This window comes from Salmo salar, chromosome ssa12, assembly GCF_905237065.1.
Source record: "Salmo salar chromosome ssa12, Ssal_v3.1, whole genome shotgun sequence".
Classification (NCBI taxonomy): domain Eukaryota; kingdom Metazoa; phylum Chordata; class Actinopteri; order Salmoniformes; family Salmonidae; genus Salmo; species Salmo salar.
The window spans coordinates 9,760,954-9,774,792 of NC_059453.1; the positions used below are offsets into that span (position 1 = coordinate 9,760,954).

The 13,839-nt window shown below is 42.0% G+C and overlaps 1 protein-coding gene across 2 annotated transcripts; it reads right to left on the minus strand.

Annotated features, from left to right (window-relative positions):
- Positions 1–302: 302 nt before the first annotated feature.
- On the minus strand, positions 303–11,631 carry LOC106564127 (zinc finger protein 271). 2 transcript variants are annotated; one of them, XM_014130133.2, is made up of 6 exons: positions 11,259–11,631; positions 8,848–9,007; positions 5,049–6,332; positions 3,119–3,436; positions 2,019–2,951; positions 303–1,458 (listed from the first exon to the last, which is right to left on the minus strand). In XM_014130133.2, the coding sequence occupies exons 1-6, from the start codon at positions 11,268–11,270 to the stop codon at positions 1,442–1,444; spliced, it is 2,724 nt and encodes a 907-aa protein (XP_013985608.2). In that variant the 5' UTR covers positions 11,271–11,631; the 3' UTR covers positions 303–1,441. The 2 variants fall into 2 exon arrangements, with proteins under 2 accessions (XP_013985608.2, XP_045546607.1); XM_045690651.1 differs by having other exon boundaries at positions 10,562–11,631.
- Between the last annotated feature and the right edge of the window lie 2,208 nt (positions 11,632–13,839).

Here is a 13,839-nt window from a genome sequence, read left to right on the forward strand (position 1 = left end):
AAGCATTCACTTTCAGTGTGTAAGCAATCGGCAAAAACTGTAATGTAATTCATGGCTGTTCTGCTTCCACTTACCGAGACGATGAAGATCCCAACCAACCTCTTCTCCATCTGAATGAATCAGACCACCAACTTCCTCTCCCTCATCTTCTCCCTCCCTCTCTCCTTCACTTGAAACAGGGTTTTGAAACTCAACAGGTGGTAAACCAGCATGAGTTTTCTGATGTCTCTGAAATTTTTGAGAACTAATGAAGCTCTGGCTGCATTTAGCAGAGCTAAAAGGTTTCTCTCCTGTATGATCTCTTTGGTGGACTTTAAGGCCTGCTGATCTTGCAAAACTCTTCTCGCAGACAGAGCAGGAGTAAGGTTTCTCTCCAGTGTGTGTCCGGAAATGCTCCTTCAAGTAAAGTGCTTCAGAAAAACTCTTCCCACACACAGAGCAGGAGTGGGATTTCCCGTCTATGTGCAACAGTCTGTGTTTACGCAGGGACGAAGCACCTCCCACTTCTTGTCACAATCAGGGCAAGGGTCTCGTTTCTCTCCAGTGTGCACTGACCGGTGGTCTTCAAGATACGCCTTCTCGCTGAAACTCTTCCCACATACAGAGTAACTGTAAGATCGCTCTCCTGTGTGAGTCTTCTCATGCTTCAGCAGTTGTTTAGACAAGGCAAAGCTTTTCCCACACACAAAACAGTAGTGGGGTTTCCTTGCATGTTGCAGATAATGGTCCTTTAACTGATCTGGACGGCTGAAATTCTTTCCACAGACAGAGCAGGAGTGGGGTTTCTCTCCTGAGTGCGTCAGGAAGTGTTCCTTCATGCGTGATTGTAGGATAAAACCCTTCCCACACACAGAGCAGGATTAAGATTTCTCTTCTGTGTGGAACCACTGGTGCCTTCTCAATGCTGAGGCGAAACCAAACCTCTTGTCACATTTGGAGCAGACGTAAGGTTTCTCTCCAGTGTGCACTTTCTGGTGGTTTCGAAGATGTATTTTTTCACGGAACTGCTTCCCACGCACACAGACAGAACAACTGTTGTTCTGTTTGTGGGAAGCAGTTCCGTGAAAAAATACATCTTCGAAACCACCAGAAAGTGCACACTGGAGAGAAACCTTATGCCTGCCCCGACTGTGACAAGAGCTTTGCTTTCACTTCAGCCTTAAAAAGACACCATACGTTACACACAGTAGAGAAAACCCACTCCTGCTCTGTGTGGGGGGAAGAGTTTTACTCAATCATCCACCTTGAATGATCACTTCAGGACGCATTCAGGAGATAAACCCTGCTCTGTCTGCGGCTTATCTCCTGTGTGAGTTCTCATGTGTCTTTCCAGTGATGAAAGGTTTTGCCAATCTCTTCCACACACTGAACAGCAGTGAGAGCTCTTAGCTGTGTTGTACTCCTGCTGTTGTTCAGGTTCTCCTGATGTAGACGGACTCTCCTACTGGTTATTCTCTCCTATGGGAATAACAAAGCATGGGTTAAACAAAGCAGAACACTAGTTAATGTTGGATTGTTCATAGAAATAGAATCCAATCATTCAATTCAATGATGTCACAATGGGTGGACTGAAGATACCCAGGTTAGGACAAGAGGATTCTAATATCCCATACATTTTTGCATAATATGCAGACAAATTCTAAAATACAGGACCAGCAATGCAAGCAAATACGGCTGAGAGTGAATGTTAGCAGTGCAATCCAGCATCACAATACCAGGCAGCCATTGTGAATGTACCCATGAGTTTACCAGTCAAATTGCCAGGGTTAGAGGTTCCAAACCCTTCCTAGGATTTTTATTTTTATGGTATTGTTGTTTGACTGCAGTCTGATTCCCCACCATTTGTCCCCAAACTGTACACCTGCTCACTCCCCCTCATGGATTTACAAAATACTGGGTCAGTGAAAGCATTGACTAGAGAGAGTTTCTTACATCACTCCATTCCTATTGAATCCATAAGGTGGAATGAATGAACGCACCCTTAATGAAGAAAAGGAGAGAATGTGACCTCCACTTACCATGATGATCCAACCCAACTTCTTCTCCATCAGAATTGATCAGACCACCACCAACTTCTTCTTTTACCTGCAGTTCCTCTAAGGCATCACTAATCCCAGGTATCTGACGGAGGCCCTCGAGGTGCTCAGGTAACATTGACACATGGTCGTTGTAGGTACAGTCAGTCGGTGGATCAAGAGCATCACCATCAGCAGGGACCAGGCTAGCATCAGGGACCTGGCCAGCCTCTCTGGAGTGGATCTGCTGATGTCTTCTCAGACTTCCTGATTGTGAGAAGCCCCTCCCACAGTCAGAGCACTGGTAAGGTTTCTCTCCAGTGTGCGTCCTCTGATGGGCCCTCAGGTGTGTGGATTCAGAGAACCCTTTCCCACAGACATCACAGACATGACCCCTTTCTCCTGTGTGTCTTTTCTGGTGTTTAGTGAGATTCCACGATGTAGAGAAAGTCATTCCACATATAGAGCAAGAGTGAGGTTTCTCTTCTGTGTGCATCCCCTTGTGTTTCAGGAGTACTGTGTGCTTCAGCAGGTGTATTTTCATGGCTCCTGTTTGAGCAAACCTCTTCCCACAGTCAGGGCAGGGGTAAGGTTTCTCTCCTGTGTGTATTTTCTGGTGTTTGTTAAGGTTGCCCCTCTCACTGAATTGCTTCCCACACACATAGCAGGAGTATGGTTTGTCACCAGTGTGTGTTCTCGTGTGTTTGTGAAGGTCTGATAACCTTTGCCAACCTTTTCCACACACAGAGCAGGGGTAAGGCTTCTCTCCTGTGTGTATCCTCATATGTATTTGCAGTTTTGATAACTTTTTGCAGTCTTGTCCGCACACTGAACAGCATTGAGCGCTCTTAGCTGTGTGATTCTCCTGGTTTTGTTCAGGTTCTCCTGATGTAGAGGGACTTGCTTCGCTCTCAGAGCAGTGGTCATGTCTCTCTGCTATGGGAAAAAGATAGTATGGATGAACTCAAATTAGTCAACACCCTGACTAAGTCAAACTGTTTGTTCCTGACTACTTAACTATGTTTCTCCTACTTTGAATAACTCAAAAGGAAATAAATGGATTGTAAAACAGAAATAGTACAAAGTAACCCCATTGAACTCACCAAAAGCAGGGTCTTCCTCCTCTTCTTCTTTTACTTTAACATTGAGTACCAGACTGAGATCATTCTCCTCTACAGCTACAGACACCTGCTGTTGTGATCTCTGTCCAGTGGCTTGGCTCTCTCCTGTGTGCATTTTCTGGTGTTTTGTGAGACTTGACGATAAAGAGAAACTCTTCCCACACACATAGCAACTGTATGGCTTCTCTCCAGTGTGTACTTTCTGGTGTTTGTTCAGAATTCCCTTCTCACTAAATCGTTTTTTTACTCCTGATGTAGAGGGACACTCCTCACTGTCAGAACAGTGGTCAGGTCTCTCTGCTGTGGTAACGACATAAGTATGGATTAACTCAAATTAGTCAACACCCTGACTAAGTCAAAATGTTTGTTCCTGACTAAACAGAAAATAAATATTGTAAAATTATAGGGTCCATACTTTTCCTGAAAATGCTACATGTTAGCTTTTCCCATGAGATAACCTGGCACAGTTAGCCCTACACTAACCACCAGAAGGATATTTTAAACCTCCGAATCAAGGTTGTTCCACTTAAAATCAAATAACATTTTATTGGTTGTGTACACAGAGTATTCTGCCATTGTTATAGCAGGTGCCGCAAAATACTTATGTTTCTAGCTCCAACAGTGCAGTGTTACCTAACAATATACAACAATACATACAAATCCCACCAAAATGTACCAGAACAGTCCGGAATATATATATATATATATATATATATATATATATAATGGTATGTTGGCCTTCCCTGTGGCTCAGTTGGTAGAGCATGGTGTTTGCAACGCCAGGGTTGTGGGTTCGATTCCCACGGGGGGCCAGTACCATTTTTTTTAATGAAATGTATGCATTCACTACTGTAAGTCGCTCTGGATAAGAGCGTCTGCTAAATGACTAAAATGTAAATATATGTATAGACAGTATGGACAGTACATGAATAGAAAAGGTGTGTACTGCAGTAGTTACATAGGATGGTGTGTATAGACAGTATATGAATAGAAAAGGTGTGTACTGCAGTAGTTACATAGGATGTTGTGTATAGACAGTATATGAATAGAAAAGGTGTGTACAGCAGTAGTTAAATAGGATGGTCATTGAGCATCAATACCTCCTCCTTTAGACTATTTGTCAGAACACCCAGAAACCCCGGTATCACATCCGGCCGTTCTATAAGTGAAGATAGGAGAGAGTGCCAGACACATGCAGGAACCAACCCTATGACCTATGCCTATGTAACGTGTCTGTAACCAGTATAGAAGGGAACTAAACAGCATTGCCCCGTTTGAGCTCACTTCAGACAGGTACTTTATACATCTAAGTTTGACTGTGACCCTCCAGCTTGCTGACAATAGAGTGATTCATTTAAGATTGGCTTTGAGTGTCCCTGTGGAAGGATTTCTACAACAAGCTCTTACTCTAAAAGGGCATTATCATCATTTTCACAATTTCACAGTATTATTCCAACTTCATAGTGTAGAAATATATATAAAACACAATATGTTAAAAAAAATATTGGCTACTGTGGAATTTGTTAGAGGAAAATAATCATGTTGTCAGCTGGTCGTGTTAGCATAGGGCTACGTTTTCTCATGTTGTCAGCTGGTGGTGTTAGCATAGGGCTACGTTTTCTCATGCTGTCAGCTGGTGGTGTTAGCATAGGGCTACGTTTTCTCATGTTGTCAGCTGGTGGTGTTAGCATAGGGCTACGATTTTCTCATGCTGTCAGCTGGTGGTGTTAGCATAGGGCTACGTTTTCTCATGCTGTCAGCTGGTGGTGTTAGCATAGGGCTACGTTTTCTCATGCTGTCAGCTGGTCGTGTTAGCATAGGGCTATGTTTTCTCATGGGAAAAGCTTAAGCAAGAGGTCGCTAGTATGGACCCATTACATATCTACGCAACAAAATAAACACTTTAGCTCACCAAAAGCAGGATCTTCCTCCTTCTCTTTCACATCAAGTACTAGAATAGACACCTGCTGTTGTGATCCCTGTCCATGAGATTGGTTCAGGTAAGAAGCAGCTACATTTTTGGCATGGACATGATGTCTTTGACTGGATCGGTTTGCTGATGAGGAGAATCTATTCCTACAGAGAGAGCAGGGGTAAGGTTTCACCCTAGTGTGAACTAGCTGGTGTCTTCTGAGGAGTGACAAAGCTGAGAAACTCTTATCACACTGACAGCAGTGGTGCAGTTTCTCTCCGGTGTGCTGTTGCATGTGTATCTTGAAAGTCCACGATTGGCTGAATTCCTTCCCACATTCTGAGCAGCTGTACTGTGCGACACTAGTGTGGGATTGTTTGTGTCTTGCTAGAGAGCTAGGGTGAACAAAGGCATTTTTACAGGTGGTACACTGGTAAGGTTTCTCTCTATCAGTGTTGACAAAAACACCAATTTCCTCCTCCTCTTTGACATTAATTGCCAGCTCCTGTTCCTCGTCTTTGATCTTGATATTCATAGTTTGACTGTCTGATGACGCTGTATCTGGAATTCCCAGTGTACACTGGTTGCTATGGTTACTGGCATGGCTGCATTGATGTTTGCGAAGACCTTCGGTCGAAGCGAAACCCCTCCCGCAATCAGAGCACTCGTAAGGTGTCTCTCCAGTGTGCATAGTCTGATGCTGCCTGAGCCTCGATGGTGACTCGTATCTCTTCCCACACTGTGAGCATTGGTAAGGTTTTGGTGTGGGTGCTCCTGTATGGCGTCGTACGTGTCTCGATAGAGTTCCCTTACAGCCAAAGCTCATCTTGCAGTAGGAGCACTGGTGAGGTCTCTCCCCTGTGTGCCTTCTCATGTGCATCTTCAGTTCATATGCAGAGAAACATTCCTTTCCACAATCGGAGCACGGGTGCTTTTTTGTCGCGTCTGGCTGCTTCTCTCCAGGGTGGGTCATCTGGTGTCTTTCCAGGTGGGGCTTAAGTGTGAATCGCTTCCCGCACACAGAGCACTGGTAAGGCTTCTCTCCTGTATGTGTTCGGAGGTGTCTCTTCAGTTTGGAGGGGTGAACAAAGTCTTTTCCACATACTGGACAGACAGAAGACTCCTTAGCAGGTTTTGTGTGAGTTCTTAGGTGTCTGTTGATATTGGATGGGTGAGCAATCTCCATTTCACATTGGGGGCATCGCCAAGGCTCGTTAGCAGTAGGATTCTCCTGGTGTTGTTCTGCTGATGCCTCTTCACTAGAGCTAGAGTTAGGACTCTCTCCTGTTACAATAGGACAAGAAAAGTTAAATGACAAATTAGGGATGCACGATATAATCGATGAACATATCGGAATCGGACGATATTAGCTAAAAATGCTAACTAGTTTAACGCCGATGTGCAAAACTGATGTCAAAGCTGACGTGCATACCTATATAACGTAGGTACATGTAAAATGTTGTGCTACATGTGCAACACAGCATTCCTAACCTAGCCCACAATGACTGCTGTGTGGATCGAACAGTCAACAAGTTGAGCAGTCATTTGAAAGAGTAAGACAATTTCAGCGAGACAACTCAAAAGCGAAATCCATTCACGCCAAGATAATGGAATTCATTGCCCTTGACAATCAATCGTTCTCTGTCGTGGGTGATGTTGGCTTTCGCTGACTGGTTGAGCACCGGTACACATGTTGCCCTACCGGAGTTACACAGTAATAGCGTCACTGCTATTAGCTTCACGACATACTATGGAACGCCGTTTGGGTCTTTGTGTATCAAAAAATAAGCATTTAATTTGACACGTCAAATAACACAGTTCAATTATAGAATGTTATGTGTTCTGAATTTGCACTTGCAAGTCAAGCGCCACCACTACTATCAGTAGCACTGTCAAAGCTGTACAAAAAAAGTCTGCAAACAAGCCAACACCGGCCACGAACGATGTGTTTACAATACTGCGTTGGTAATAAAGCATTATATGTTCGACCGCAACTTCTGGGGTAGCTTGCTAGCTTTAGCTTGGTAGCTAGCTTTAGTTTGGTACATAGCTTTAGCTTGGTATCTAGCTTTAGCTTAGTATCTAGCTTTAGATTGGTATCTAGCTTTAGCTTGATATCGAGCTTTAGCTTGGTATCTAGCTTTAGCTTGGTATCTAGCTAGCACCAATACAACCATCCTGAAAACAATGACCAGTAGAAACTGGCCCAGCGTCGTCCGGGTTTGGCCGGGGTAGGCCGTCATTGTAAATAAGAATTTGTTCTTAACTTGTTATGGATAGGGGGCAGTATTTTCACGGCCGGATAAAAAAACGTACCCGATTTAATCTGATTATTACTCCTGCCCAGAAACTAGAATATGCATATAATTATTAGCTTTGGATAGAAAACACTCCAAAGTTTCTAAAACTGTTTGAATGGTGTCTGTGAGTATAACAGAACTCATCTGGCAGGCCAAAACCTGAGAAGATTCCAAACAGGAAGCGCCCTCTCTGACCATTTCTTGGCCTTCTTGATCATCTCTATCCAAAACAGGGGATCTCTGCTGTAACGTGACATTTTCTAACGCTCCCATAGGCTCTCAGAAGGCGCCAGAACGTTGACTTTGCAGGCCCTGGCTGAAAAACAGTAGCGCATTTGGTAAGTGGTCGATCTGAGAACAATGAGACTGGCGCGCGTGTGCACGAGACGACTCCATGTTTTCATTTTCAGTCTTTGAACGAAAACAATGACTCCCGGTCGGAATATTATGGCTTTTTAACGAGAAAAATCGCATAAAAATTGATTCTAAACAGCGTTTGACATGCTTCGAAGTACGGTAATGGAATATTTTGAAATTTTTTGTCACGAAACGCACCGGGCGCATCACCCTTCGTTACCCTTCGGATAGTGTCTTGAACGCACAACAAAACGCCGCTATTTGGATATAACTATGGATTATTTGGAACCAAACCAACATTTGTTATTGAAGTAGAAGTCCTGGGAGTGCATTCTGACGAAGAACAGCAAAGGTAATCCAATTTTTCTTATAGTAAATCTGAGTTTGGTGAGTACCAAACTTGGTGGGTGTCAAAATAGCTAGCCCGTGATGGCGAGCTATCTACTCAGAATATTGTAAAATGTGCTTTCACCGAAAAGCTATTTTAAAATCGGACACCGCGATTGCATAAAGGAGTTCTGTATCTATAATTCTTAAAATAATTGTTGTGTTTTTTGTAAACGTTTATCGTGAGTAATTTAGTAAATTCACCGGAAGTGTTCGGTGGGAATGCTAGTTCTGAACGTCACATGCTAATGTAAAAAGCTGTTTTTTTATATAAATATGAACTTGATTGAACAAAACATGCATGTATTGTATAACATAATGTCCTAGGAGTGTCATCTGATGAAGATCATCAAAGGTTAGTGCTGCATTTAGCTGTGGTTTTGTTTTTTGTGACATTATATGCTAGCTTGAAAAATGGGTGTCTGATTATTTCTGGCTGGGTACTCTGCTGACATAATCTAATGTTTTGCTTTCGCTGTAAAGCCTTTTTGAAATCGGACAGTGTGGTTAGATAAAGGAGAGTCTTGTCTTTAAAATGGTGTAAAATAGTCATATGTTTGAAAAATGGAAGTTTTCGGATTTTCGAGGAGTTTGTATTTCGCGCCACACCTATCATTGGATATTGGAGCAAGTGTTCCGCTAGCGGAACGTCTAGATGTAAGACTTGTGAAAATAATCCTGGGGGAAACACTGTATGGAACAGAACTATATAATCCCATTGTTATTATTAATTCAGTAACTATAGTAATATTTACCAGTATTATCCATGTCCCAGTCTTCCTCCTCTTTGACTACAATGTTAAATCTGGGTATTTCACTGCAGTTGTCGATGTCTCTATGTTCAGGAACCAGTGACTCTGTAGGGTTGGGTTCAGTGGAGCAGGAGAGAGGGGGGTCGGATGGGTCAGCAGAATCCTAAAATAAAGAATGACTTGTTATAAAATAGCAACATTCATCATCAGCTACCGCTTGCGCTTATCAGGGTTCCAAAACGCGTACGCACCGCAGTGTTCTAGAATGTTTGCTTTAATACTTTTTGAATTGCGTCCCATTGTGTTGAAATTGTGGGAAGGCATGTGTTCGGGCTGTGTGTCCCCCCCCCCTCCCCGCTGTGTGTCAGAGCCGCGTAGCTGTGTCACAATGGGATGTCGCGCCTCAGCGTCTTTGGACTACGATTTACGCTTAAATGCGTCTGCCTACATAGGTTCGGTTTGCTCCGAGCAGAAATCAGCGAAGTGAATGTCTCTGTTCACAATCTCCATAAAGACCTTTCATTGAAAAACTAGAGAAAGGCAATATTACTGTTGTTTGTCCCTCTTGAGCCACTGTAGCAAATACATAGCCAGAAACACTTCCTCAAAATAGTCAGAATTAATCTAAGATAAATGAAGAAATCTGTAATTAATAATTTAGACGTCTTTACCGAGGTCTTAGTCGCAGAATTGTATATCTAGCTAAGATACTTGGTGCAGTATTTCTAAAGTGGAAAAATGTGCACGAAAACTAGTCATCTCTAGTTGAATGACAACAAAAACTTAATTGAAGAATCCCGTTCCTACAAGGAGAAAGAACAATGAGCCAGGATGCATACATGAGCAGTGGTGTAAAGTACTTAAGTAAAAATACTTTAAAGTACTACATAAGTTTTTTTTGTATCTGTACTTTACTATTAATATTTTTCAAAACTTTTACTTTTACTCCACTACATTCCTAAAGAAAATAATGTACTTTTTACTCCATACATTTCCCTTACACCCAAAAGTACTTGTTACATTTCGAATGCTTAGCAGAACAGGAAAATGGTTCAATTCATGCACTTTCCAATTCATCCCTGGTCATCCCTACTGCCTCTGATCTGGTGGAGTCACTAAACACAAATGCTTAATTTGTAAATGATGTCTGAATGTTGGAGTGTGCCCCTGGCTATCTGTAAATAAAAAAATCAAGAAAAATCATGCCATTTGGTTTGCCTAATATAAACAATGTGAAATTATTTTTACTTTCACTTTTGATACTTTAGTATATTTTAGAAATTACACTTAGTTTTGATACTTAAGTATATTTAAAACCAAATACTTGCTGGGTGACTTTCACTTTTACTTGAGTCATTTTCTATTAAGGTATCTTTACTTTTATTCAACTATGACAATTGGTTGCTTTTTGCAACACTGTAAATGTGAAGCCTCCGGTTGGCGTTTCCACACTACCAAATATGGTGACGAGAGGAAACCCAGTGTCCGGCTGTGGGAGAAGATGGAGTGAGATGGATTTTGGCCGACATTCTGCAAATTTTCTCATCGATTAAACATTTGATCTCCATTCAGTATTCTGTTTCCAAAACTAGAATCTGTAACAGAGTGGACTGCGTTTTGTTGACTTTACCCTTTGCCAAAGTTGGTGTTGAGCACACGCGCACTTAAGAGTAGACGTTCCCTAACGCAAATATGCAAATAAATGCTAGGATCTCACCAGCTCGTGTTTGGCTCTGCCCACTTCTTTGCTTGTTCTGAAAACTATGATACATTTTCTCCCATTGGAAACGACAGGCTATGGTCGATCTTGGGTTAGTTATAAAAAAGATTTGGTAATACTGTTGACCAATCACCGACGAAGGGGCGTAGACTTCAGTAACCAAATTTCAACTTGCCTCAAGAAAAGAAAAAGCGTGCTTGAACATCACAAATGTTCATCATAATACATGTTCACATTATTTTGACTGGAAAGCATGCGACAGGCTTTAGTCAACGCCATCCAGACTGGTTTAGCATTAACCACCTAACATTAGCTACAGTCATTTCATAGAGGATGCACCATTGTATATGTTCTATTATGGCATCTCTGAGAGCATGGGCAGCGCCATTGATACTATCTCCATTTTGAAGTAGTCAATTTTATTGTTCTACTTCTATGAGTTGGTAAACAAACTGGAAGGGTGCATACTGCCACCTAAAGTGTGTTGTTTGAACAGATATAAAGCCAAGGTTGGCAATTCACTGCCACCTGCAGTTTTGGAACGTTTGCTCACAAATATAATTAATTGGCTGACCCCTTCTGATGACCTGGATGGAATTATGAGATCCTTCCGTAACCCACAGGAAGTCCCACCCAGTTGATTACTTCAAAATGGTCAACGTCCTCAATGGTACTAGTCCTCCATCTATCTCACCTCATCCATCATGAATTCTTCTATAGCTTCCTAGGAATGATGTAGTTAGCGCACTGAATTATAGCAGATTATTCTGAAATCACCGTCATCATTCCACTGACCGTTCACCACGAGCCCACATTAACTAGATAGTTCATTGCTTTCTATGCAGAACTGTTTGAAAACTAGCTAAGTTAGCGAGTTAGTAAGCTAGGCTTTAGCTAACAAGCTAACTTACTTTCCTAGACCCGATAACAAAAGGATATGGAATTGTGGTTGGTAACATCGTTGGTTCCACGTTTATAGTCCGTGTTTGGCAATATCAAAATCTACTTTAAACCGTATCAAATGATATCGGACACATTTTCACACACTTGGAAAATAACCCAGCTAGCTAACTATCAACGTTAGTATGTTTCTTCTTCCGGGTTAGATTCCTCAGTCGATCCGCGTTAGCGCCACCATCTGTTCTGGAGTTCAAACAGCAAAAATATTAATGGGACTTTGTCTACAGTACAGTAGTGTACATACAGCACAGTATGATATAAACAGGGTTGGGTAAGTCACTTTCTAAATGTAATCTGTTACAGGTCCAAAATTGTACTCAGTAGGATTACCCAAACTCAGTAATGTTATCTGATTACGTCCCCTTAAGAGGCATAGATGGGTTAGTTGTTAAGTAACAAAACCAACACATGCGCAACTATGGGGAAAACAGAGTTCGCTGATGCCGCGTTCACATGCTAGTCAGAACTAGGAGGACATTTCCGACTTGCTGATTCGTTGAATACAGCAGGTGTATAACTACAATTTAGCAAGTCGAACATTTCATAGTTTCGACTTGCACTTAGCATTAGACTGTTGACAACATGTATACTATATTTAATCTCTAAATGTTTATTGAAAGCAAATACATTTTCACAATGAGCACTTGTCTCACATACATTGTTATGGTTGTTGGTTAGCTTGCTAGTGAATTTTTGCCATATTAGCATAAACATGACATCAGTCAAAACACCTCAAAACAAGGAATTAATACAATGAGCACCACCTACGATTCCCCACATGGCAACTTATTTCATTTATTTTACTCATTTTTCTCCCCTATTTCGTGATTTCCAATTGGTAGTTACAGTCTTGCCCCATCGCTGCAACTCCCATACAGATTCAGGAGAGGCGAAGGTCACACTGCTACATAACCCGGAAGCCAGCCTCACCAATGTGTCGGAGGAAACACCGTCCAACTGGCAACCATGTCAGCGTGCATTGCGCCCGGCTCACCATAGGAGTCACTAGAGAGCGATAGGACAAGGACATCCCAGCCGACCAAAGCCTCTCCTAACATGGACGATGCTGGGCCAATTGTGCACCGCCTCATGGGTCTCCTGGTCGCAGCCGGTTGATACACAGCCCGGGATCGAACCCAGATCTGTAGTGACACCTCTAGCATTGCGATGCCGTGGCTTAGACCACTGCACCACACGGGAGGTCCCCATGGCAACCTCTTGTCACTGAGGGGGTTTGTTTATCTTGCCCGGGTTACACTGGTGGGAGGAGTTTGAACCAGGTGGAAAGTGATTGCAGTAGTTTTGGAAGCGGGCTGCCTCCTGGGCATGAGCCAGGTGCTCTGGCTGACATTAAGTCTCCTCCAAACAAAAGTTCCATAATAGAGTAACAATTTCATTAGTCATTACTCATTGCTGATTAAAACAGACACTCTTCATTTCTTGAGCTCAGCAGTTTCATAGTTTATATAAAATAAAATAAAAATGGAGATTGGTTTTTGAAATCATTGCAATGATTTATTTAATCATGATACGACTACTGTGCACAGGTACTGTTGTATCAGGTGGTGACATTCCACACTGAGACCCGTCTGCGAGAACTTCAGATAAAACATTTAAGTGCTTATGAATGAGAGACAATTGAACAGAGTAATATGACATACAATAAAAAATAAAGTTACTCAAATAGTATATTTAGTGTAAAACAGACAAGCGTCTCAACTCAACGGATGGTCATAAAAAAGGCATTGATCACAAATCTTAATCGTAAAATAACACTTGCTTGGCTTTTCACCCGCTCCCAGAACCTGAACGTAACTAATGCACCTCTATGTGTGGACTCCCACTGGTGATGGCATAACAGCCTGAACCTTGGTTTTTGGCCCTCCTCAGTCTAAATTAAGAAAAGAGCATACAAATAATTTTGAAAATAATTTTGTTTTTGTGCGGACCATCTACAAATGAAACTCTGAAGGCAAACAGAGCCCAGTTAGCATCCATCTTTCATAACTGTGGTGGGGATCGGAGAAGAGGAACATACATAAATAACGGTAACCCCTGTATATAGCTCCGCTATTGTTATTTTACTGCTGCTTTTTAATTATTTGTTATTTATACTTTTTTTTTTAGGTATTTTCTTAACTTCATTGTTGATTAAGGGCTTGTCAGTAAGCAATTCACTGAAAGATCTACACCTGTTGTATTCGGCACGTGTGCCAAATACAATTTGATTTGATGCTAGCAAGGACTAGCACATGAATTCCCACTACTTTTAACAGTCGAGACAAAAGTAGTGAGATTAACCACAGAGATAATAT